At 38.5% G+C, this 22,644-nt stretch overlaps 1 protein-coding gene across 4 annotated transcripts in view; it reads left to right on the forward strand.

Annotated features, from left to right (window-relative positions):
• Positions 1-142: 142 nt before the first annotated feature.
• Positions 143-22,644, forward strand: part of SHISA9 (shisa family member 9) — a 216,872-nt gene continuing 194,370 nt past the window's right edge. For 3 of the 4 annotated variants that reach the window (XR_011134641.1, XM_068908119.1, XM_009683466.2), the window contains exons 1-2: positions 977-1,610; positions 8,846-8,973. Coding sequence is in view for 3 of the 4 variants with exons in the window: in XM_068908119.1 (XP_068764220.1) it covers positions 1,006-1,610; positions 8,846-8,973 (733 nt within the window). In the remaining variant the exon portion in view is untranslated. Of the gene's footprint in view, positions 204-976; positions 1,611-8,845; positions 8,974-22,644 lie in introns of those variants that run through there. The other variant, XM_068908118.1, reaches the window with a different exon arrangement.

Below are 22,644 nucleotides of genomic sequence, written 5' to 3' on the forward strand. Positions count from 1 at the left end.
GGCGACCCCCTCCCCCCGCCCCGCCGCCCGCCTCGTGCCCCGACCGTTAGCGCCCCTCAGGGCGCCGCGCGCAGCCCGCCCGCCTTGAGGGGCCGGGCGCGCGCGGGGCGGGGAGCGGGAGTGGGGGAGGGGCGGAGGAGCCGCTCCCGCGCTTTTGGAGACGCACCTGTGGGGAGCGGCCGCCTGGGCGGGAAGGCGCTTATGTAAGGGGACGGCGGGGAGCGGGGCTGACGGCGGGGCGGGGATGGGGCTGCTGAGGGCGAGGGCGGCCTCGCGGGGGGGCCGCTGAGGGGGAGCGGGCGGGGGGCGGCCCCGCAGCGGGCGCAGCCTCCTGCGGGCGCCTCAGCGGACGGGCCGGGCCGGGCTCGCCGGGTCCGCCTCGCCCTCGCTCGCACGCTGCCGGCCGGGGCGGATTTGCACCCCGCGCCCGTCCCTTCCTCCCCCGGCGGCTGGATGCCGCGGCGGGTCCGTCCGGCCCCCCGCGCTCTCCCGCGGCGGCCGTCGCCTCCGGCGGGCTCGGCCGGCCCCGGGCGGGGCTGGGCGGGCGCCTTGGCTGGCTGAGGGAGTTGTGCGAGCGAGCGCGCCGGGCTCGGCGGGGGAGAGCGGGAAGGTGGGTTGCCCCCCGGCGCCTGCTCGCTGGCACCAGGCAGCGCGGGGGAGGCTCCTGGCTCGCCCCCCTCTCCTCCTTCCCTCCCCTGCGGCGCCCTCCCGCCTCGTGGGCCCCCTCCACGCCCCTCTCGCCAGCCCGCCGCGGTGCCCCTCGCACCCCGCCTCCTCGCGCGCCGCCTGGCTCCGCGCGCTCCGCTCCACAAGTGCCGCTCGCTGCTGTGGCGCGGAGCGGAGCGGAGCGCGGCGGAGCGGAGGGGAGCGGAGCGGGCGCGGGCCGGCGCGGCCCCCTCCCGCCGTCCGGCCCGGCCCGGCCCGGCCCGGCCCGCGCGGGGCTGTCCGTGGTGCTGAAGGCGAGCGCGGGCTGAGCGGACGCCCGGCCCCTGACGGAGCCCCTTTATGTTCAGCTCCCGGCGCAGCGCAGCATCCAGCAGCTCGAGCGGCGGCGGCGGCATCGCTGAGCCGGGGCCGGGCGGCAGGATGGAAGGCTTTATACGGCTGCTCTTCGGCTACTTGGTGGCGGACCTCCTCACGCTGGTGTGCCGGGCTCAGGAGAAAGCCGGCCAGCAGCTGGGGAGCTTCGTGGTGCTCTCGGCAGGAAACCACTCCAGCCTCGGGGAACAGCTAGACCCCTCCGAGCCACCTCCCACCCCGGATTTCTGCAGGGGCTACTTCGACGTGATGGGGCAGTGGGACCCCCCCTTTAACTGCAGCTCGGGGGAGTTCATCTTCTGCTGCGGCACTTGTGGCTTCAGGTTTTGCTGCAAGTTCAAGAAGACGAGGCTGGATCAAAGCACCTGCACAAACTACGAGACGCCGCTGTGGATGAACACTGGGAAGCCTCCTTCCCGCATAGACGACCCTCTGCACGACCCCACCAGGGATAAAACCAACCTCATCGTCTACATCATCTGTGGGGTTGTGGCAGTCATGGTGCTGGTGGGGATCTTCACCAAACTAGGGCTGGAGAAGGCGCACAGACCCCAGCGGGAGCACATGTCCAGGTAAGGCTGGGTGCCAGCAGCAGGGTCCCCTCCCCCCACCCACCTAAAGAGGAGTGAGGAGCCCATGTGTCCCTGCTAAACAACTCCAGCCAGGCAGGCTGCATTCCCCTGCAGAGCAACAGAGAAAGACCAACTTTGGAGAGCAGGGTTCCTGTGCTTCCCCAAGCCCAGGTTATCAAACTGCATGCATGCTGAGGAAGACTAGAAATAATTGTGAAACCTGCACAGAGAGTAGTCCATTTTTATCTGCAGTGTCTGACCCTCTCCCCAACAAGATCCAGCAAGTGTTCCCGGATATAATGTGCATGAATAGCAAAAAAAAAAAAAAAAAAAAAAAAAAAAAAGATCCTGAGAGCAGCAACACTGAATTATAGAAAGGCTGATGGTCTCCCTCTTCCAACAGTTTCAAGGCTTGAAAAATGTTTTTACTTCTCAGCTGAAGGATGTAAACAAATGTCATCTCACCCTCCCTCTCCAGCTGCAAAATGGTTTTGGCAGGACCTTCCCTACTCCCCCAGCCCTTGCAAGTGTGTGAGCTATTTGTAAAATATCTGAGCTGTGAAAATGAGCTAGGGTGGAAGGGGGAGAGGGAGACACAAAAAGGAAAAGCTATTATAGAATTTCTTGACATTTTTCAGATACTATTGAGAGGAAAAATATGGACTATGAACGTCTTTGTCATCTATATATGTTTGTGACGCTCTGTGTATTCACAGTATAGTGGCTGTGTTATACCAAAGAGAACCCCCCCCCTCCCTCCCCCTGCCGCTGGAGTCAGGCATGCTGTGTGCCATCTACTCCAGATACTGGCTGCCTAGTGGTGGATAGGAAGGTGGGCAGCTCAGGACAGAGCCCAGTAGCTTTAACAACATACTCCAAACCCAGATTGTCACAGCAGTTCAAAATCAAGACATAATACATTTGTCAAGTTTGCAGTCTGTCTGATTTGTTATGCTAATCCCAGGCACATGAAAGCAGATGGGGGGAGGAGGCATTTAAAAAGACAAATATCTCCATTAAAGTCTCTAAATCTGTTCCAGCATCTTGGGCAACGTTAGTGGTGAAATGCAATTAAAAGGATGCCTTCTACTGGACGTGCAATGTGGCAGAAAGCTTCCTCTTGTCCTGACTGGTAATGGTGTAATTCACAACCTTTAAAGCTTAGATGAAGGATCAACCTTGGAAAGATAGCCAAGAGATCAACTCAACACCAGGAGCCTTTTTTCTTATTGAAGTTTCTGCCTGGCTTTTTGATTAACAGCTTATCCTGAAATGAACAGATAAATCCACCAAAATAATCCTATGAATGCATCACCAGTTCACTAGCAATTATTTGCTATTTATAAACTGGCTGATATGGATATGCATTTACTACTGAGAAACAAAGCATATCACAGAAACCTTAGTCAATTCAACATTGTGTGTCAGTGGTAATTCTGCAAAGATAGTCTTTGTTGAGCAAAGTATAATAATCCTTTAGTCATTTTGAATATTCTGAACTATTAACATGAGAAAAAGAATACATGAGTCTTTTTTTTGTTTGTTTGTTTTTAAATTGTATACTCTTTAAATTATGGAGTTTAAGCTCCTTAGGAAAAAGCTCTCCTTTGCTTCAGTCTATTTTTGTAGCGTCTTCATGCAAGCAAAAAGGCAGGGCGCATAACAGTTTCATAAAACAGGACAGAGTGAAGGTGTTGTCATCCCTGCTTATATCTGGCTTGAATTGGTCCTATTTCTACTAGTAGAAGTACTTGTTAAAGAAGCTCCGTGTATATGCTATCTGAAGTACAGGTGCAAAGGATTCTGAAAGGATATTCTGTCTTCATTTATGGAAATAGCATTATAGGGGATTGGAATACCATTCTGAAATCCTTCAGTCAGGTATGCATAAAGATTAGGTTTCTGAAGCAGTTCTTAGAAAGGTCTTCTGATACCCCGATTACTTAACATTGTTTGAAATCTTGTACTTTCTTCTCCATGAAAATGTTCGAGTCAGGATTATAGAAACTTGGAAAGTCATGATCACATGGAAAAACATTCACCCACTCAGTACACATAATAGCTAGTCATGTTCTGAAAAGGCAGTGCTACAGCTCTCTTTAAAAAGTTCTCACATTCCTATTACAGCTATGTATGATGGGTTTACCGTTAACTGTAAAAGAAATTAGATTTGAAAATCCCTTAGTCAATCTAAAGATCTGTTCGTTGCATGAAGAATTGAAGTAACCTTTTTGTCCTTGCATGTGTGCTTAACTAAAATATTCTATCCTAGCTTATTTTATACTGCTAATGTTTTGGGGGAAAAAAAGGCTGCAGTGTTTAAGAATAAATAATTTATCTACTTAAACAGTTAACAGTACCAGGAATTAAAATACTATCTATCTAGCCTATATTCATATTCACCTTCTTTTATAATACCCATCACTACAATATCAGGGGGAAAAAATGTTTTTTCTTATACTGAACCTTATTAAAAAGCAAAAGTATAATGCACTGAAAGTGCTAGGTAGGCCAAAGCAAGAGTACTATGTGTTACTCCATTTTGGCTGGCAGCAAGAAGCACACAGAGGCTGATTTTTCTTTTATTCCCTTAGCTTAGATTGTCTGCTTTCCCTTACCTAGCCAATGGATGCATGAACCATGTGAATCGTCTTTATTCCTCTGAACAAATTCACCAGAGGAAGGGATGGTTTAGCTTATCAAAAAAATACAGTGCATGAGGTAGACTTTTTTACTAAAAGATTTTTAAGTCAACAGAATACAACTGGTTTAGATTATGGCATTTCATTTTTGATTTACTAAAAATATCTTAAAATATGAACAGAGACATTCCCTGACACGTGGAAGTAAGAACATTGACTTATAAATGGGAAGCAAGACTGTAGCAGCCTTATTAATTCCTTTTATTATTTCATCTTGCCACCAGTGGATCTGCATTTGAAGTAAAACATTTGTGTGTGCGTGCAACAGTGGTATCATATGTTAATAAAAGAAACTTCAAAGACTTAGCAAGTGTAGTTTCTATAGCCATTCATTGCATCTTATTTCCTGTTATATCAAAACAAACCAAGAACACTCCATTCATTTCACTGAATTTTCCTAAATATTTGACAATCAAAAAAGCATTGGGGAAATGCATTTACTTAGTGATAACAATCCACAGAGCAAAAAAGCTCTCTTGGACAAGTGTATATAGGGAAAAAAAGAGTCTTTTTGGTGGGGGGGGCGGAGCTTGTTACTTCCTGCTTTTTTGAGGAAAAAGGCAAAGTGTGACATTGTTGACATTTTATTTTTAGTTCTTCTGATCAGTGCTTTTCAGAAAACACTCTTACTGTTGGTATGGGATTGTAAATATGGAAGAGGAAAATGGAGAGGGAAGTACAGTATGAAATCTGCATGGCATATTTCCCTCTGGACATCACATGTTAATGTTCATATCGCTCTCCTTCTTTATAAATTTATTCTTTGACATTAAAAGGAATTAGTTGTTTCCTTCAGCTATTGAGTGTGCAAGAACTAAGCAGTAATAGTATCCAAACAGTGTAACTCTTCCTCTGCTCTTCTGCCTTCCAAGAGAGGGAATAAGATGGTGCATGTTATCAGATATGGCAAGAAGAATGAGTGTCTGTGGCAGTATTATGCCTAAAAGGTAATAGGGAGTGATCTGCCTCCTGAAGTGTATTTACAAGCTCTGTTGGGCATTTAAGTGCAGCATGTGCTTGCTGCTTAAGATGACATCAATGGGACTTCCAGGCTCCACTAGTTAAAGTGGAGAATCCTCTCTCTTGAAAATGAGTAGGAAAGGAACTCCTCAGTCTCCTTGCTGTAGGAAAAGCTTTACTTTTCTTCCATGCAAGAGGTTTTCCTTAAATAAAACTGTATCTTTGTCTTCTTCCCCAATCTTCGTGGAGAATATGTAAACAAATCAAGACTATTTATGCCCTATAGCTCCTGTTTTTTTGAAGCAGAGCTTCTGACAGAATGTTAGCAGCCTTCTGAATATCTTGAACCCTCTGAGCTCTTTCTTTCTTAACAATGTGCTGAGCTCACAAGTCAAGTCTTTTGTTGATCATTCAAAAGGCATGTACCTGATACCAAAAATAGTCTGACTTGCCAAAATGCTAAATCCTGTGTGTGAAATTATTGAGTTTTGACTCAGATTTGGAGGCAAAGTATGACAACTGGCCTTTCATGAAATAACCTGTGTTTGAGCTTCTTCAAGCTTGTAACCATAAAGGATGCCTGGCTACACATGCTTTGCAACACCTGAAAATAGTACTACATATCCAAAGAGCAAAATATTATAATACAAGAACTCCTTAAGGTTATTGATACTTCTGGGCTTTTGGGCTGTGAACTCATATGTAGCTCATACATAGCTAACGCTTCTGCACTTCTACAATATTGCAATCAATACCAATATCAAGACTTAATGATATCACTACCTGATTAGAAGTTTAGCTTGTATTTTGTATTTTTTTGAAAAACATTAAATATGGCACAGGTATGGATACAGGCCCCTTACATATATCATTTTCCAGTTGGACCCGCTCTAACAATTTCTTCACGTAACGAACAAAAATCTGTATGATGATAGTCAAGTGAGACAAATGCATGAAGTTTTCATAACAGTCTGTTGGCCTACGCAGAATTTTTCAAAGCAAACATCTATTCAAGGACTTTGTCACGTGCTGGGGCACAAAACTCCTTTTATCAATTTAATTTCATGGGCAAACCCCTAAAAGAAAAAAACGCAGGTACAGCATTTCCTTTGTGCTTCAATGATATGAGCTGCTACACATTCTTAACTCTTTCTGACATCAGTGGAAGATAAGGACAAGCTTTTTTATATAAAATATTCTGCCCCTGAACAGACTGTACAACTTTGGCTAACCCAGTATAAACATCGGTGCTGTCTCATTAAAAATAAAACTTGATGGTGAGAAGTTCCTTTTTCCTTTATATAATGGCAGTTTGACAGCCAATTCCTTAAAATCCTTTTGAAAAATCCATCCTAAAATGGTAGAGGACTTAGTTTGCATTTTCACAGACAGGCAGTAGTTAATCTGGCATCATACGGGGTGTTATTTAAAGTCTACAGTGAACAATATTTACTATCAGAATAAGGGCAGTGAAGAAAGTATCTTTGAAAAATCTGCTCTCACAAAGTTGGAAAATACTAATTTATGTATTATGAGATCATCCAGGTTTAGCTCCCAGACTGAAGTTAGAAACTTTCATTTGCCTTTCTTCCCTTTACAGAAATGTGCCCAGTTGCCTCTGGAATTAATATTTGTATCAGTAATTTCTTTTGTATAAAACATATTTTAAACTATTTTTTTTAATGTAATCCTTTCCTTTTGCGGCATTTTCTACATACCTTCATGAATCTCCTCTATTGAATTTTTATTTTTCTGCTATGTAGGCCAGCTCTGCTATTTCTGCTGTATAAGCATTGCTTCAAATGGGAGCATTGCTCTGATACCATTAATCATTTGGTTGCTGTCTCCTGACCTTTTACAGTATCAACAGAGTATTTCTGTAACATGTTGATCACAACTGTAACTAATATTTTAATATCATAATGCTAGCTGTAAACATAAGGAAACATATTACTATCTTTCAGATGTGTACCAAAGCAATTTTCCTGCATTTTGAGAGCAAGATCCAGCTCAGAATTCCTCTCTGTCTGTCCACCTACATTTAACTTAAATGAAACTACTATGTCATTCTTCAGAGTATGTTGCTTCTTGATCAAGAAATCATCATGTCACAGAAATACAGTGGAGGAGCTAGACAGCACTTGCCTTGGCTTCCACTAGTGAATGTGTTTATTTTTATTTATTTATTAATTTATAAGCCAGTCTTTCTTGATGCAGTATCTGGGACACTGTATATAATTTTGCAGAAAATTAAACCAACTGGGCACAGTGCCCAGAAAATTCATCCATTCCCTTAAAAAAATAGCTCAAGTGGTCTAAAAATTAAAACTAGTAGAAAAAAGGATGCAAATAATGGCCAGTGATGCACTGACCTGAATAGAAAAGACTTGCATTGAACCCTGAAGACATGAGTAACACATGCCATATCTTTCCTTTGCCTAAGGCCACCTTCTGCAGGTGGGCCAATTATTTTGTATGACATAGTAGTTTAGCAGCTAGTTATGTCGCATATACCTAAGGGCTAATCTGGCTCCTACTGAAGTCAATGCTAAATGTCCACAGCCCAGAATCACAGTGAGACGTAGATGTTGCCATGCTGAGAGTTTCAGAGCTTAAAACTTAGTCACTAGCTCTGAATTCAGAACGCTGATATAGGTGCATGTATGTGCCTGAGAATGAGATTTATAATAGGTGGACACTGGTAGTGAAACTAGTGCATAGAGCATATCCAAGAGTGGGATGAACCTGGCTGTCTTTCAGATATAGTTCCTGCCTGCAGCTCTGCAGGAAGAAGCCCCGACCAGTGTCAGGTTGGCCTGCCCTACAGTTAGGATTCCTTTTGCTTGCTCGCCCTCGTCCACCATAAAGCTTTCATCCTGTTTGTGAACTGGCTTCAAAGAGACAAAGAATGTTCCCATCCAAGCTTTGCTCCATCTTAAGGATTAGGACACTCTCAGATAGGTTAGAAAAGACATTTTTGAACTGCCCCTCTGGATGGGAAAAGCTTAAATCCCTGATCATGATGCGTGCTTTGTCTACTAGACTATTATGTGAAAAGCAGCTGACTTTCCATCTTTAGTGATTTTTCTGAATGAAAATGGCCATGACCACTGAGTTGTGTGGTGCTCTGTGCAACTGTGAAGTCTACTTTGTCAGGCCTGCTGGTAGTCTAAATGTGAGGATAGCTAGTTTGTAAAGGCTGTAGACAGGGGTTAGGTGCTGAGGTGCTCAGCTTAACCAAGACAGCCATGTCACTGAGCACATGCAATGGCAGAACTCTACAAGTCTAAGCAAGCTTAGATTAAGCTCCCACAGAGCTAAGACCCCTAAAAAACTTCATGCATTTCTGTGTATTACTGCTAGCATTCCGTATAAGACTGCTTAAAACGAATCTTAGGTGTGAAGTCCCACTACAGATCTGAGCCCCTGACTTCACTGTGAATAGAACTGACTTCTTCAGTGCACATTACAATGGACTGTGTCTCAAACTTAAAAAAAAAAACAAACTGGAATATATAGCACATACCTTACAGATTTTGCAACAGATTTATTCTGATTTTGTTTGTTCCTCAGAGCTCTTGCTGACGTTATGCGACCTCAAGGTCCTTGTACAACAGATCATATGGAAAGAGATCTAAACATTGTAGTACATGTGCAACATTATGAAAACATGGAGACAAGACCTCCTCCAAATAATTTACGTAAGTTGCATTATAACTATATAAATATTTTGAAATGCTGGGACTCAAATGAGTATTATGAAACAAATATTGCTGGACATCAAAAAAGCATAGGCAGTACATGGGCTCTTGTAAATTAGAAATATTCTTTATCTAAGAATTAGAAATAGATAGGATTTCCTAGTGCAAACAGTGCAACATTAACAAAATGCCATTTTGAATAGAAAAATTATCACTTATTGAATTTATTTTTAATTCATTGTTATGGATGATAATATTTGTTTTATATATTTGTCTCTCTCTAAATGATGTTTTCATTCAACTCATGAAGCTATTACTTATTCTGTGTTTTGTTGTACCAAAATACAAATAGCTAAGCTTACAGTAAGGTGCAGGTGGTTTTCATATTCTCTTTTTTTTCCCAAGAGGAAGATCATTATATTAACTTTTAAATAATATTTTTATTTTGTATCTGCTCTGTTACATGTTTAAGTGATTGAAGGCAAGGAAAAAGTGCATCTTGAACTTTCAAAGGAAATATGGTGACATTTTTAGTGGATCTGAAATGCTAGGCAGCTTAGTTCTCAGTCTTGAATTAGACCATAGTACAGATCTTTCTCATGTACAGATACATTTTCTTCTTGTGATGAACAATTTCATTGTGATTTTAATTTGCATAAATATTTTACATATTTTATATTGATCTATAAACATTTATACATATATGCAAACATACACACAAATTACAGATGGTATATCTATAAATTCAAGTTCAAAATATTTATGAAAGAACAGAGCATTATTCAGAAAGGTGTGGAATATTTCTTAGGCAATAGATGGTTTTATTCTGTGCTGTAGATCTTCAATGAGCATTCTACTGCAAATATACTTTTACTGCAATGGTATTTGGATTTTGAAACATTTAAGTATACTCACTAGTCTTTATCTTTCTGTAAGTATAGAAGGCAGAAAATTTGCTTACATTTGGAAAAAGAATTTTACTTGCGCTGCACTATTCAATTATTATGAAATTATACTGCTCCCTTCTTTTGGGGAAACAGCATAAAAACAGCGAGGGAAAAAGAAGATTCTTATGCTGCATGTGCTTTTGATGTTTGTTTTGTGGTAGAGGCTGAGTGTGATTTCTTATGCTTGTGGTTACAAAAAAAGCAGGAGAGAATAAAAGCTGTGCCCTCTAATAAAGATACCACATATAGTGAAGTGTGACATCTAATCTATCTGCACTGCTCTCCAGCAAAGTACTTCCACCTGGGTCTGTGCAGTTCTTCCACACTGCAGAGAGGGAAATACATAGTTTTACTGCAGCATTACATCTCTAATTGTATAACAGCACACCACTTCTTGAGGGAAACTTATGCTTCTCTCTCAACGAAAGGTGGTCTAGCCCCCTGGAGTCATGAACTTCTAAAGGTTTAAGGGAGGAAGGGAATATGTAATATATCTCTTTTTTCGCTCTGTGTATTAGCTCTTTGCTGATTGCTCTCCTCTGATCTTCCTGTAACCATGCTTTCAAGAAGGAAGATACCAAATGGTAATGAAGTTAAGGTACAATCCTTATCTTCTTTTGTATTTTAAACATACTCAGAATCCCAGTTAATGACAAGAGCCAGAGAGTAAACATATTCTTACTGCATTGATAGTATCTGGATATTTTTATGATCTTCACACTGAGATATTTAGATTAAAATACTTTATACACTATAATATAAGGCACACCACAGCAGGTCTTTAAACTCTTTGAGTTTCTTGGTTTGAATTCAGACTTAAGCCTGATTCTATGCTGTTGCACATGTATGCAACTCACTGGACCACACAGTTTCAGAATCAAGAAAGAAAGATACAGTTAATAGTACCTTAAGATGTTGACTTATAGATGGCCCCAGATATCTATACCACCTCTGTGTCTCAGGAGTTGGCCCTCTGGCACAGATGGACGAATTATATGTGAATTAGCTCTTGTACCACTGCAGTTTACAACATGCAAGCACTAGTGCTACTTGGGAGTTATCTTAATGTGTTGGGCAATAAATAGGGGCAGTCCAAAGACTGTTTCACATACCATTCAGGCATTCTTGCTACAGGTGGAAACCTCACAAGCAAGCAGCTAGGATGGTAACTGTTTCAGTCTTCAATCAACTTTGGATGAAGTCAATCATTTTAGGTTGTTTGATGCAGATCTTCAAGTGGTGAAATTACCCAAGGCATTCTATAGCCATTACTATATACATTTACTGCATAGCAAATAGATCATTATTCTGTTTTTGTTGCCATTATATTGTCATAAACTCATATAAAACATGAGTAAATGACTTTATATAATTAACCAGTACAGCACAAATAATTACAGTCTGTTGAATGCATGTGAATTTATGGTGCAGAAATAATCTTTATAAATAAAAAATACATTAGAAAAAGTTTTCCAAGTCAAGTATCTTAGCAATTTGAAATTTTATGACATTTTATGTCAGAACTCTGACAAAGTTCTGACCGAGTTCTGCAGCATTACCTACTGATAGCATTGGAAAAGCGACAGGCTTTTTTGGTATGTTTTAACAAGCAAATAAACCAGACTCTGAATTACAGCTTTCGTAGAAAATCTATTCCAAATCTTTACTTATACAGAGAAAATGAAACAGTGCAAAATTATATCATCACATACATATATATTGTTAAAGTTCTCTTTTATAGGTTACTTTCTATCTACTAGCTTTCTCAAACTAAGACTAAAAAACTTGAGACTGACATTGTACTTTTTACAGTCAGTTCATGAATGTGATGAGGCTGGAGTCATTTCTTAGGCTTTCTGTACATTTTTTGTATTGCGTCTTTCAAAATACTGAAGGCAAACTATTAAAGGCCAAAGGTTATTAAAAATGTTCTAATTTGAACATTCATTTGGCCCTTCTGCCCTTGTGAAGTGCCCATTTGCTGATGCTGCTAACTGATAGTGGAAATGTTTTATAAAGGGAAGCTCTGTCAAAATGGAATACTCTGACACTGAAAATGACTACATTTTCTCTCTAGACTGTTTGTTACCAAAGAACAAAGATTTTCTGAGTAGCCTGCAGTTAGCACAGCTACTTGCCAAAACTAGCCGTCCAACAGGAGACCAAAACTGCAGATTGCTTTTTAGTGCTTTGCGGTCAACAGAAGTGGAGTTTACTTAGTTTTTCATCCCTTCTGTTCTAATATTCAGAAAAGAATATCCATTTTGGTGGATCTAGAAAAAGACAGGCTTTCTTCTGTGCGCCTGTGAATCCTGACAATCTAGATGCTTATTAGTAAAAGCTACTTTGTCCTTTGTGGTTGTTACTTGTCGTAATTTCCCTCCAGTAATGTACTTTTCTTAGGATTACTTTACAAAAAAATTTTCCATTATTTTTCTTCATTTATATGCATTAGCAAGGAATGATGCATTGTAAACAAGCAGTTATCTACCAATAATCATAGCTTTCAAGTTTCCTAACATGCAATGTTACATAAAATTAAGAAACAGACGTTCAGAAGCTATAGTAAAAACATGACACCAAAGCAAGCCTTCTTGCAAAACTTGGGTTTTGTTTTGTTCATTATTATTTAACTTTCATGAATCTTAAGAAAGCAGCAGCAGCACTCAAGATTTTTTTTTTTTTTGCTACTTATTATGTTAGAAGTCAGCAATTTATTTAACTTGTCATGATTATAACATTGCTGCAGTGGGCGTTAGGAGGTTTTGTAGTTACATCCTCATTTCTGGAACGTGATTACCACTATGATTTCTAATTCATAATCTGTGACAGCATAGTGAAACAAATGCTTAATGTTAGTGATAACCACTGTCACTTCTCTTAATGATCAGTAAAAGCTCAGTTACCATCTATCTCCTTTGTAATAACTAGCCTTACACTCATATTTAAAGTATTTATGGCAGATACAGACTCCCAAAGTAAAGGTGACTTTAAAGGGAAGCAAATTCTACATTATGAAGTTTTAAAATGCTAGCTTTTAAGTTAGACAGATACGTGTGCTAGTTGTTTCTTTTTAATTTAACACACAAAAAAGAAGTGAATTGCAAACACACCAGTCCAGAATACTTTCTGCTGCACTGTAACAAATCGCGTCTTAATACTGGCCAAGCATTTGCAGCACATGCGATTAAAATGACTACTTCTCTTCTTAAAAGTGTACAAGGGAATAATATGTTTGTTGCTGCATTTGATTGTCCGTTGTCCTGGATACTTCCTGGATACAACCGCACTGAAAACAAAGCTAAGACATTTCTGTAAATGGTGCCTCATGAAAAGCTAACTTTTGTTGTTTCTGTGTTAAGAAAATATTGAGAAAAACATTTAAGTAGAAAGGTACTTTCTGGAGTTTTTGCATATTAGAATACACATTATGTTTTGTGTATTCCAGCTCTTTTCCCTATTGCTGTAAATAAAAGCTTAGCCTCTGTTTTCCAGTGAGAGAAACTATCACTAGTCTGACCTTGTGAAAATACAGTTACAATTTGCAAGAATTTTTGCAGTCTTTTTTTATCTCTAGTGAATATGCTTTTTGTTGTGGAATATATTGCTCTTTGGCAAACTAATTATTTTTATGTTTAACAAAATAAATGTGCTTGTATCAGATGATTTATTTTAGCTCATTGACTAAGCATAATTCCTACCGTTGCTCTTTGGAAACAAGCATACAGGCTTCATGAAGAAACTTCATTTAAGAGAGGAGTACTTCTCTTTGAAATGCAAGGCTCTTGAAGTGTATAAAACATAAAAATAATTTATTTACATAATTTATTACTAACATTACTAATATATTTACATACTAATGATTGGCCAATTAATTGCATAATAATGAAGATGCAGTCATAGAGAATGTGCAAATATTACTGCAATATTATACTTTCATTGATCTGAACAATATTGTTCATCAGATAAAGGGACAAAAAATCCAAAGAACTGAGCACATCACCCTATGTGTGGCCTCATTAGTATCCAGGTTGCTTGATTACAGTAAAATGTTTTTTTGGGCCTGGCTATGTGCAGAGGTCTAGCCCAGAGGAATTGGACTGTATTCCTTATAAACTTTAATTGGCTGCTCAGCTTCTTTGCTTAGAAGCAAGCACAGTCAGAAAAGCTGACCTTTATAGACAAGGCTCCAGCCATGTTTGATGCGTGAAAAAATGGAGCACGTGGGTAAGTTTTCAGCCAGGAAAAAGATAGTTTTAGCACAGTGACAGAAGGAGAAGAGAAGAAGTACTGCTGATGGAGTGCTTTGAGACAGTGAAGAATGAGGGAGAGTAAAATGGCTAGCTTAATTGGAGGATGTACTTATCTCGCAAGAAACTATAATACTGTGACAGAGAGAAGGGACTATTGTCAGTATGTAGGGGGAGTTTGTTTCCATTTAAAGCTTTAGTTTTCACTGCCAGTATGCAAACCTCATTTTATTGGGGTTTTTATGATCTATCCAGGCAGCAGTTTAACACTATTCCAAAAAATTAGCTATTTTAGATAATTCCTGAGCTAAAAGCTAGTAGTGTTAAATGAACCAGGAGAGGGGTGCTTATTACATTTTGATTGTAATGTACAATAAAGAGGACAAAATCTACTTTTAAATTATACACTTTATCAAACTAACCATCCACGAAAAAGCCCACACCAGCATCACCATCTTTCTTGTCAAAAGAAATACTGCATTTTTAAAAATAATTTCTGATTGATGTTAAAAGCTGCAAGCTGCATTGTCACAACTATCCTGAGACCACTTTTTAAACCAGTGTAAATTAATTCATAGATACTGACTTCAACTTAAATTGTGCAATCCAATAAACCCTCAAAGCATTAGCAAATTGGTGATGGAATTTTTGTTAATATAATTACAGCTATAGCAATGAATACTAGAGCTCCAAACCTTCCATGCTGGAAACACAATTTCCTATATAAGCTTACAGTCTGAAGATCTGTTTCACTTGCAACTCAGTCAGTCACTGCAAGACAGTGATGTTTAATTAGTTCTGAATGTGTGTTTAGCCTCACAGTCATTAATATAAAATGTTACTAATCCACATTCAGATTTTAATTCAGGTATATGATGCTGATTTATGAGAAGATGTTATGAACCTTCTTGAAAAACCAGTGAGTATTTTCAAGGAAGTTAATTATGACCTGAGAATGACAGCTTCTGATTTTATTTAGGAAAGATAAAACTGTAAAACAAATGAAATATTTTGTTCAGCTTTGAATGTAGTACATTTCATTCAGTTCAAAAAAACACCATATATATTGGATGAATTTGAATATTTAGTATTTAATATACACAATAGCTTTTCGTTAATAAATACACCAATCTCACCTAGTGTAATATGTCAGAACTCCAGCAAATCTCTTACCATCTGACTGATCCCATGCCTTTAGAATCATCCTGTTGACTTAACCTGGCAAATGAAAAAATCAGCTAAGGCAAAGAGCAAAGTCAAAATTTTGCACGAATGAGGACTGCAGAATTGCATCCTGAGTCTGTAATCAAATAAAGCTGTGAACTTAAAGTCATTCCATATGTTTAGTGGGTCTTTTCTTGACTCTAAAATATTTTTTGTTAGATATGACGTTATTGGGAGCTCCATGAGAATGCTGTATGTCCTTCTTGTAACTCTAGTCAGTGGAGTTTTTTTTGAACCATAGTGGTTAGGTCTTCGCGAGCTCTGCTCCATATAACCATTTCTATTAGGTCTGAGCAATGTGAACTTTTTGCTCTTACTTCATTTATTGTGCAATAAGAATATTTATATTAGATTATTGTCTGACATTCTGTCATTTATTTCTAGTTAGCTTTTAATTCAGGTAAATTTGACATATATTAGCAACAATATTCAGCAATGTAAAATGTATTTGTGAAAAATACAGTTTAATCACTAACATTATCCTTTTGTGGCAACAATTAACATTATGTCAGTAAGGCTTATTTAGCATATCTTTTTACACTTATAATATCTTTTTACACTTTATAATGTAGTTTAAAAGGCTGAATGATTACTTAGTAAAACAAAAGTTGTCACAAGTGAAGAGAGCATTGCAGTAATAGAATATGATATGAGAAGGTTTTGAGTCACTGAACAGTAAACTTGTAAAGCACACTATAACGGGTGAGACTCATTTTACTGTCATTGGGGTGCAGATTATAGTGCTTTGAAATGTTGCCCAATAAGACAGGGATGTATTTGCTATCTGTAAGATGAAAAGTTCAATATTTAATTGTGGTTTGACTTTGGAAAATAGTTATCTGTTTCCCTTGTTATTCTACTTCTCCTGCCATACCATCAGTCTAGTTATTTAATATGGGTTTAGTCCTACAGATGTTTGTTACCAGGTATTGGATGTATTCTGTCATCAGATAGTCATCTGAAAACAAAGGCAATGCTTAGGAGATGTATCCTCTATTGTTTTGACACTTTACAGTCTAAGCTTTACTTGTTAAATTTTCTTCATGAGGTGCTATTTCCATTACATACTACTACTATTTACTATCTAATATTGTATTTTGTGGTTGGGTGGGTACATTGATTAATAGTATTCTTAATGTTGAATATTTTCCAGTGCAAAATATCCCCACTATTTACCACAGCTGTCAGGAAGATCCATTATCAATGCTTCATGGCTGTTATGATCTTTCACGTCTTTGCGATACTTGACGTCAAAAATTGACTTCATAGATGTATATAAAACAGTATGACAAAGCAATAGGAACAATGTTTGGAAAAAAATCAACCTTTTCTATGATGGTATTCTGCCAGATTTGGGCTCCTTAAAATGAAAAGGATAGAGATTGAGATACCTTTTTTTTTTAATGTGGAATGAGTCACCTCACTGAAAGGCAAACAAAAAGTACCTTTTGCTTTCACTGTTGGTTTGCCAACACCATCACACAGACAAACTGCACTTGCCTTTTCCATGCCAAAATAATATCATTTTTAACTGTTGACTTACAGCTTAATCATCTTTCTAAATCCATTAACTCCCGCCCTCATATTTTGTCTCAAAAATCATAGATTTATAACACAAATGATAAAAACATAAATTCATTAATACATCAGTTTCTGTCTATGCAAGAAACCTATGCAGGCTATGGGAGCCCAAGCATAAACTATCACAAATCGATTTATCCACGGCTAAACCTACATATTTTTTAATCAGCCTGGCTGTGTGAAACTTTTACACTATTTAAACTATTTTAGGTTTTAAAATATTGTTATCAGAAGTTTAACATTCCATAAAATTACTTCTCTCTTCATTTTTTAATCCAATCATACCAACTTTTCCAACCAGAATCAGTACAGTGAGTATAAAATAAAGTAGAAGAGGTGGGCTGCACACATTAAAAAACTTAGGAATACACATCCCAGTATTGCTAGGCCATAGTGACATGCTATTCAGTGAAAGATATTATTTTCACAAATTTCAATCTACAATTTCAATCATAACTGATTTTTAGTAGTTTCGTTCTATGTTCTCTGCTTTATATCATAACTTTCCTTGAAATGTACACATCACCTCTGACTCTAGTTTTATTATCATAAAATAAAACCAGGAAGGGAGCTGATTGTGTTTAATATTTTTATGAAATGGCTTTGTTACTGATTTGGATAACAGAAACAATAGTTGAAAAAAATCTCTAAAATCTCTAAAACCATGATACAAAACTACATTAACAGACACAGATGATTACAATATGGATTTTAATCTGTTCTTAGGTATACTATTAAATTTCATCCTTAATTTTTAGTTACCACATTTAAATAGCTTTTTAAAATCCTTCAGTAAAATAGTTTTGTTTTTAATTCATTAACTCATACATTTAAGAAACACATTTCCATGTACTTATGTTACAGGATCTGAAAGAAAAAAAAGCTTAAGGCTATAATTATGTTTCTGACTTGCAAAAAATTTGTAAAATAATCTGAAATAATCTAGTTGCATTTTACTGTCAATTCGTTTATTAAAAGGAGTGCAGTCTTCACCTATGTTTATTTATACACACACATGCGCACACGCACACACACACATCAACAGAAGAGAGAGAGAGCATACATAATAAAATATGGACACTATTGTGACTTTGTGACTATTGTGCTAATCACTATTGTGATTAGCAATACTTTGTTTAGCTGGAAGTGTCCTCAACCAAATGTCTCAAGCACAGAAGATGTGTTTTTTACCCTGAACAGTTTGCTCTTACTGTATTCACATTTTACGCTCTACAGTATTAGCCAGGAAAAACAGCTTTTCCTGTGTAGAGCGTTGCTCTTCCAGGGCTAATCTGATCAGTCCTCATCCCTTTTGAACTGCATTACTGTTTTCTCCCAGCATATTCTCCACACGCATGTGGACAAATATTGTGCTTCCTCTTACTGTCTCTTCTGCTGCCTGTTACAACAACAAATTGTATTTGATGATGCCAGTTTTTGTTCTTTTAGAAAGTCTGCGGTGGGTCATTCTGGACAATGTATGAAACAACATCACAAATATTCCAAATGTCTAGTATCACTTCATATTATTGACAGGGCACTGAAGATTAACTATTTTCAGCCATAAATTACAGAATTGTTGTGGATACAGTTTAGAGATGGGGTTTGGCACAGTTTGTGAGACTTGCAACAACAGAAGGATTTCGATAGTGCTTACAATAATGGCCAGCTTAAGCCAACTAGATGAAATCTGGATCAGACAAAAGTCACAGGAAAGCATTCACTGTCTTTACCGGTTCAGGGATTTCAGCTGGTGGCACTGCAACTCACTTAGGAACTCATTCATACCTTATTGAGGGGAATTCATGTTTTGTATTAATCTTGAATAAGTAGGAAGATAAAGAGCTATGCAGGAAGTTTATTTTATGGCTTCAAAAAAATCTTTATACATCTTGAAGAATTTAATATTGGAGAAGGAAAGATGCACGTTCATCGCCAAGAGTAATATAAGCTAGTCAGTGAAAACTACTGAATAATTTATCAGATTGACCCCCTGAGAAGTGTTTTGAGAAGCCAGAAGGCTAAAAGTGGATTCCAGCTACAGTTTCTTTCCATTTGAGTTTTGACCACAGAAAACTTCAGGATTCTGCAAATGAGGAAAATGTCCATGCTCTGGGCACAAATGAGAAAGGGAACCTTTCACGCTGTTCTTCCATGCTCCTCCCCTTTGGCAGCACAGCTGCTGTAGTTGAACAACTGCTGTCACCCCCCAGTATGCAAAACGGGCCTCTCGGAGTTTTTTGTAGATACTGAATTCTCAGCCACTGAACCATGGCACAAGTTAGAATTGCAAGTGGCAGCTTTCACTTACATCAATGGTCTAAAATTTCTCTGGAACCCCATGTGATTAGAGAGCTGAGAACGGGGAGAATTTTTTCCACTGAGGCCTTTCCAGGTATGGAGGGATGCTAGTCAACATGTTTGGGAGGGGGTAGTTGGCAAAAAAACAGACTAGTTTGTCTGCTAGTCTGGCCAGGTAGATTTGGCTCATGTAAAACAATATGCCTCTATCATTCTGAAACACATTATTAAATGAATTCCTGTGCATCCCAATGTTAAAAAGAATGGGGCCTATGAACAGTAATTTTATAAACAGTAGAAGAAGTAGTACTTTCAGCCTTAGTCTCATCCAGGAGTTAAACTGAGGAAGCCACTGGTAGTTTATATATTTTTGCTCATACTTTTATACATTTGAGGTCTGGAAGGAGTAAAAGGCCTCTCTCCCTCTGCTGTGCAACGTGCAGAGCAATTCATGCTCAGGGCAGGGCTGAGAATCAGCAACGTGATTATTTTCTAAAAGCTTTGCTCTGCTTCAGCAAATGACTAATCCAAGTCTAAGGAATAATTTTTGAATTTATAATAATTGATTAAAACATTTCTCTTTTTTTCCAAAGCTGCAGGGTTAGAGAACTACATTTCTCCTGGAGTGATCCAGATTTCTTTTAAAGTTTCAAGTTAATTTCTGAACAGCAAGCAGTACTCTGAGGAAACATTCCTTATCTTTTGTCAAAAATAAGCATGACCACCATTTCAGTTAGAATAGTTTTAATTTATAGTTATAGTCACTGTAGCTGAATTACCATTAAACAATTTATTTAGTTAATTGAAATCCTAGAAGGATTTTTTTTAGCAAAATCATTTACTGCTATAATTGATGACTTCTTTCCCATTAATTTAACACTTTATTTTTCTTAGGCTTTTGCTTTTTCTTCTTGCTGTTCAAAAGCACTTAAGAAAAGAGGTCTGTGAATAGGAATATATTCCTTGGAAATAAATTAATTGGCCCCAGCAAAGATTTTCAAGGAGCCACAGAAAATCAGGAAAAAAAATCAGCATATACTCTGTGGAATAATACATTTGCAGAAGGTTTTTGCATGGAAGTTTCACTTAAAATAAAGATCTCTTTAAGCGTTATGATGAGCAAAATCCACTTAGAATAGATATCTTCTTACTCTAGTTTATCTTGTGTCTGCGAAAACCAGAAACTAACCAAAACCAAAACCAGAAACCAAAACCAGAAAACTAAAATTTTACCTTTGGAGCCCAGCGTACTATTCCGCAGTTGTCTGAAGGTACAGTTGTGGTGACAGACTCTCCAAGGACTAAGCTTTAGTAAAACGTTTGTAGTGAAAGCAGTGACAATTACCAGAAACTTCTGAATCTTGAGGAATATTAAAAGTAAGACTGTACTTCTTTGAAGATGTTTACATTAAAAAATATATTACAGGAGTTATGTATATAAAATAAAATTAGTATTATTAGTGTAACTCTTTCTTTGACTTGTTCATTATATTAATAATTTCATACACCCATCTAAGAATTAACTAACTCATGTGTTGCTCTCCTGTGATTTGTACGTTATATACTTCCTTTTCCTGCTGTGATTCTACACTTCTTATAAAGCAGTATAAATAACTACGTACAAATAAATCAGACCTACTTCCTCTCAGAGGAAGCAAATTAAAATAGGAAAAAAACACAATGCTGCAGGATTCTGTTCAAGTACATGCAAATGACACACTTTACAATATGATGATCTTGCTTTGTGATAGTCTAGCATTTTAGAACCATTAACATTTACTTGTAAAAACCAGGTTTGAAATATTTACTAGGCAACTACATCGTATTTCACAGATAGTGCCTTTCCACAATTTCTACAGATAAAGAGACATGGATGAAGATTAGCACTGTAATAAAAGGAACAGAGCTAGAGTTATGCTGGGAAGTGTGAATCACCTATCTGCCCTATGCACAGAAAAAGATGTTCAGATTTTGTAATCATCAAAATCACCCAAACCTTTTTAGCAAGGAAGACAAGTAGTCCCTGAGAACCTGGTCTCTGTGACTTAGTGTTTTATTTCACTGAAATTATCTACTAGATAATAGTTTTCCCCTTTCTTCCTCATCCTCTGTCATTTCTGTTCTTCAGGAATAAGAAGGTTTGTGCCTCTGCAATCCAGCCCCTCTTCATCTCATTAACCCATACATCCCCCAGGTTCCTTTTCCCTTTCTTGATTATTGTTTGGACAAAAAATAACATGCTCTGCTTTTTCAGAGTTGTCCATTCTGGTATACATATACTGATTGATCAGCCAACAGAACAAACCAAAGAAAGAACTATAGAGTTCGTCCTTCAGCCTTTTGTCTTCGTCAGCCTTTGGTTTTCCTAACATAAGCCTTGTTCTCTTAGCAAACCAGGCTTAGGAACCCCCAGTCAATCAAATTTAGTTTTGATATTTCTGTTGGCAGTGTGATCAGAGAAACTGACTCTTTTAAAAGCAATAAATCTAGAGTCAGCTTTTTTTTTTATATATAGATGTATGTGTATATATATATTTACTGTTACTGATTGCAATAAAATGCTAACGGGCATTGCTAGCACAAAATTTGTCACCATAAATCAAATGAGTATTGAGATGCTGCTCTGAACATCTCTAATCTTCAAATAGGGAGATTTAGTCATCAAAGATTGGGAATGCCAGGAAAACAAGAGAAGAAGGATAGAAGAATCTATGGATATCTTTCCATATGGATCACACAAGTTTTCTGTAAGGACGATGCCTGGTTTGTAGTCTCTAAATTAATTGTATACGCAAGTCTGAAGGGAGTGGGAGTATGTCAGAAGACCAGCAGATCTATCGTAGAGCAAAATACAAGCTCAAAACTTGGCAAATGATTTATTAATTGCTAATTATTCTTATTTCTTCTTTGCATGATATTAACAGCATGCTAGAAGTTTGCAAGTTGAAAATCCACACAACAGTTAATGCAGCATTAATCCTCCTTTATGGCTTGCAACAGTCTTGGGCGAGAAGGTGCACAGCTTCAAGGAAGAAAAACCCCTGGTGTTAGGCAACCCAAGGCTAACCAGCAGACTGCAGAGGGAGAGGTCCTATGTGCATATTTGCACATGGGCATATTTGCATATGTGCATAAGCCCTATGTGTAAAATCTAGGTATTTAGAATTGGGATTTACTTTCTCCACATGTAGCCTATATAGAGTTTGAGATCAGTGCACTCGGAAAGTTGGTGAGCGTGATCTAGTAACTTTGAGATACTCTTCTATAGTTTCTGAAAAGTCTTTTCAATTTTAAAGGAATTAACAGAAGCGGAATAATTTTGTCTTAACTATCACCCGAATAAATTAAAACTAGAACATATGTATGTC

The sequence above is a fragment of the Struthio camelus genome, chromosome 15 (genome assembly GCF_040807025.1).
Source record: "Struthio camelus isolate bStrCam1 chromosome 15, bStrCam1.hap1, whole genome shotgun sequence".
Taxonomy (NCBI): domain Eukaryota; kingdom Metazoa; phylum Chordata; class Aves; order Struthioniformes; family Struthionidae; genus Struthio; species Struthio camelus.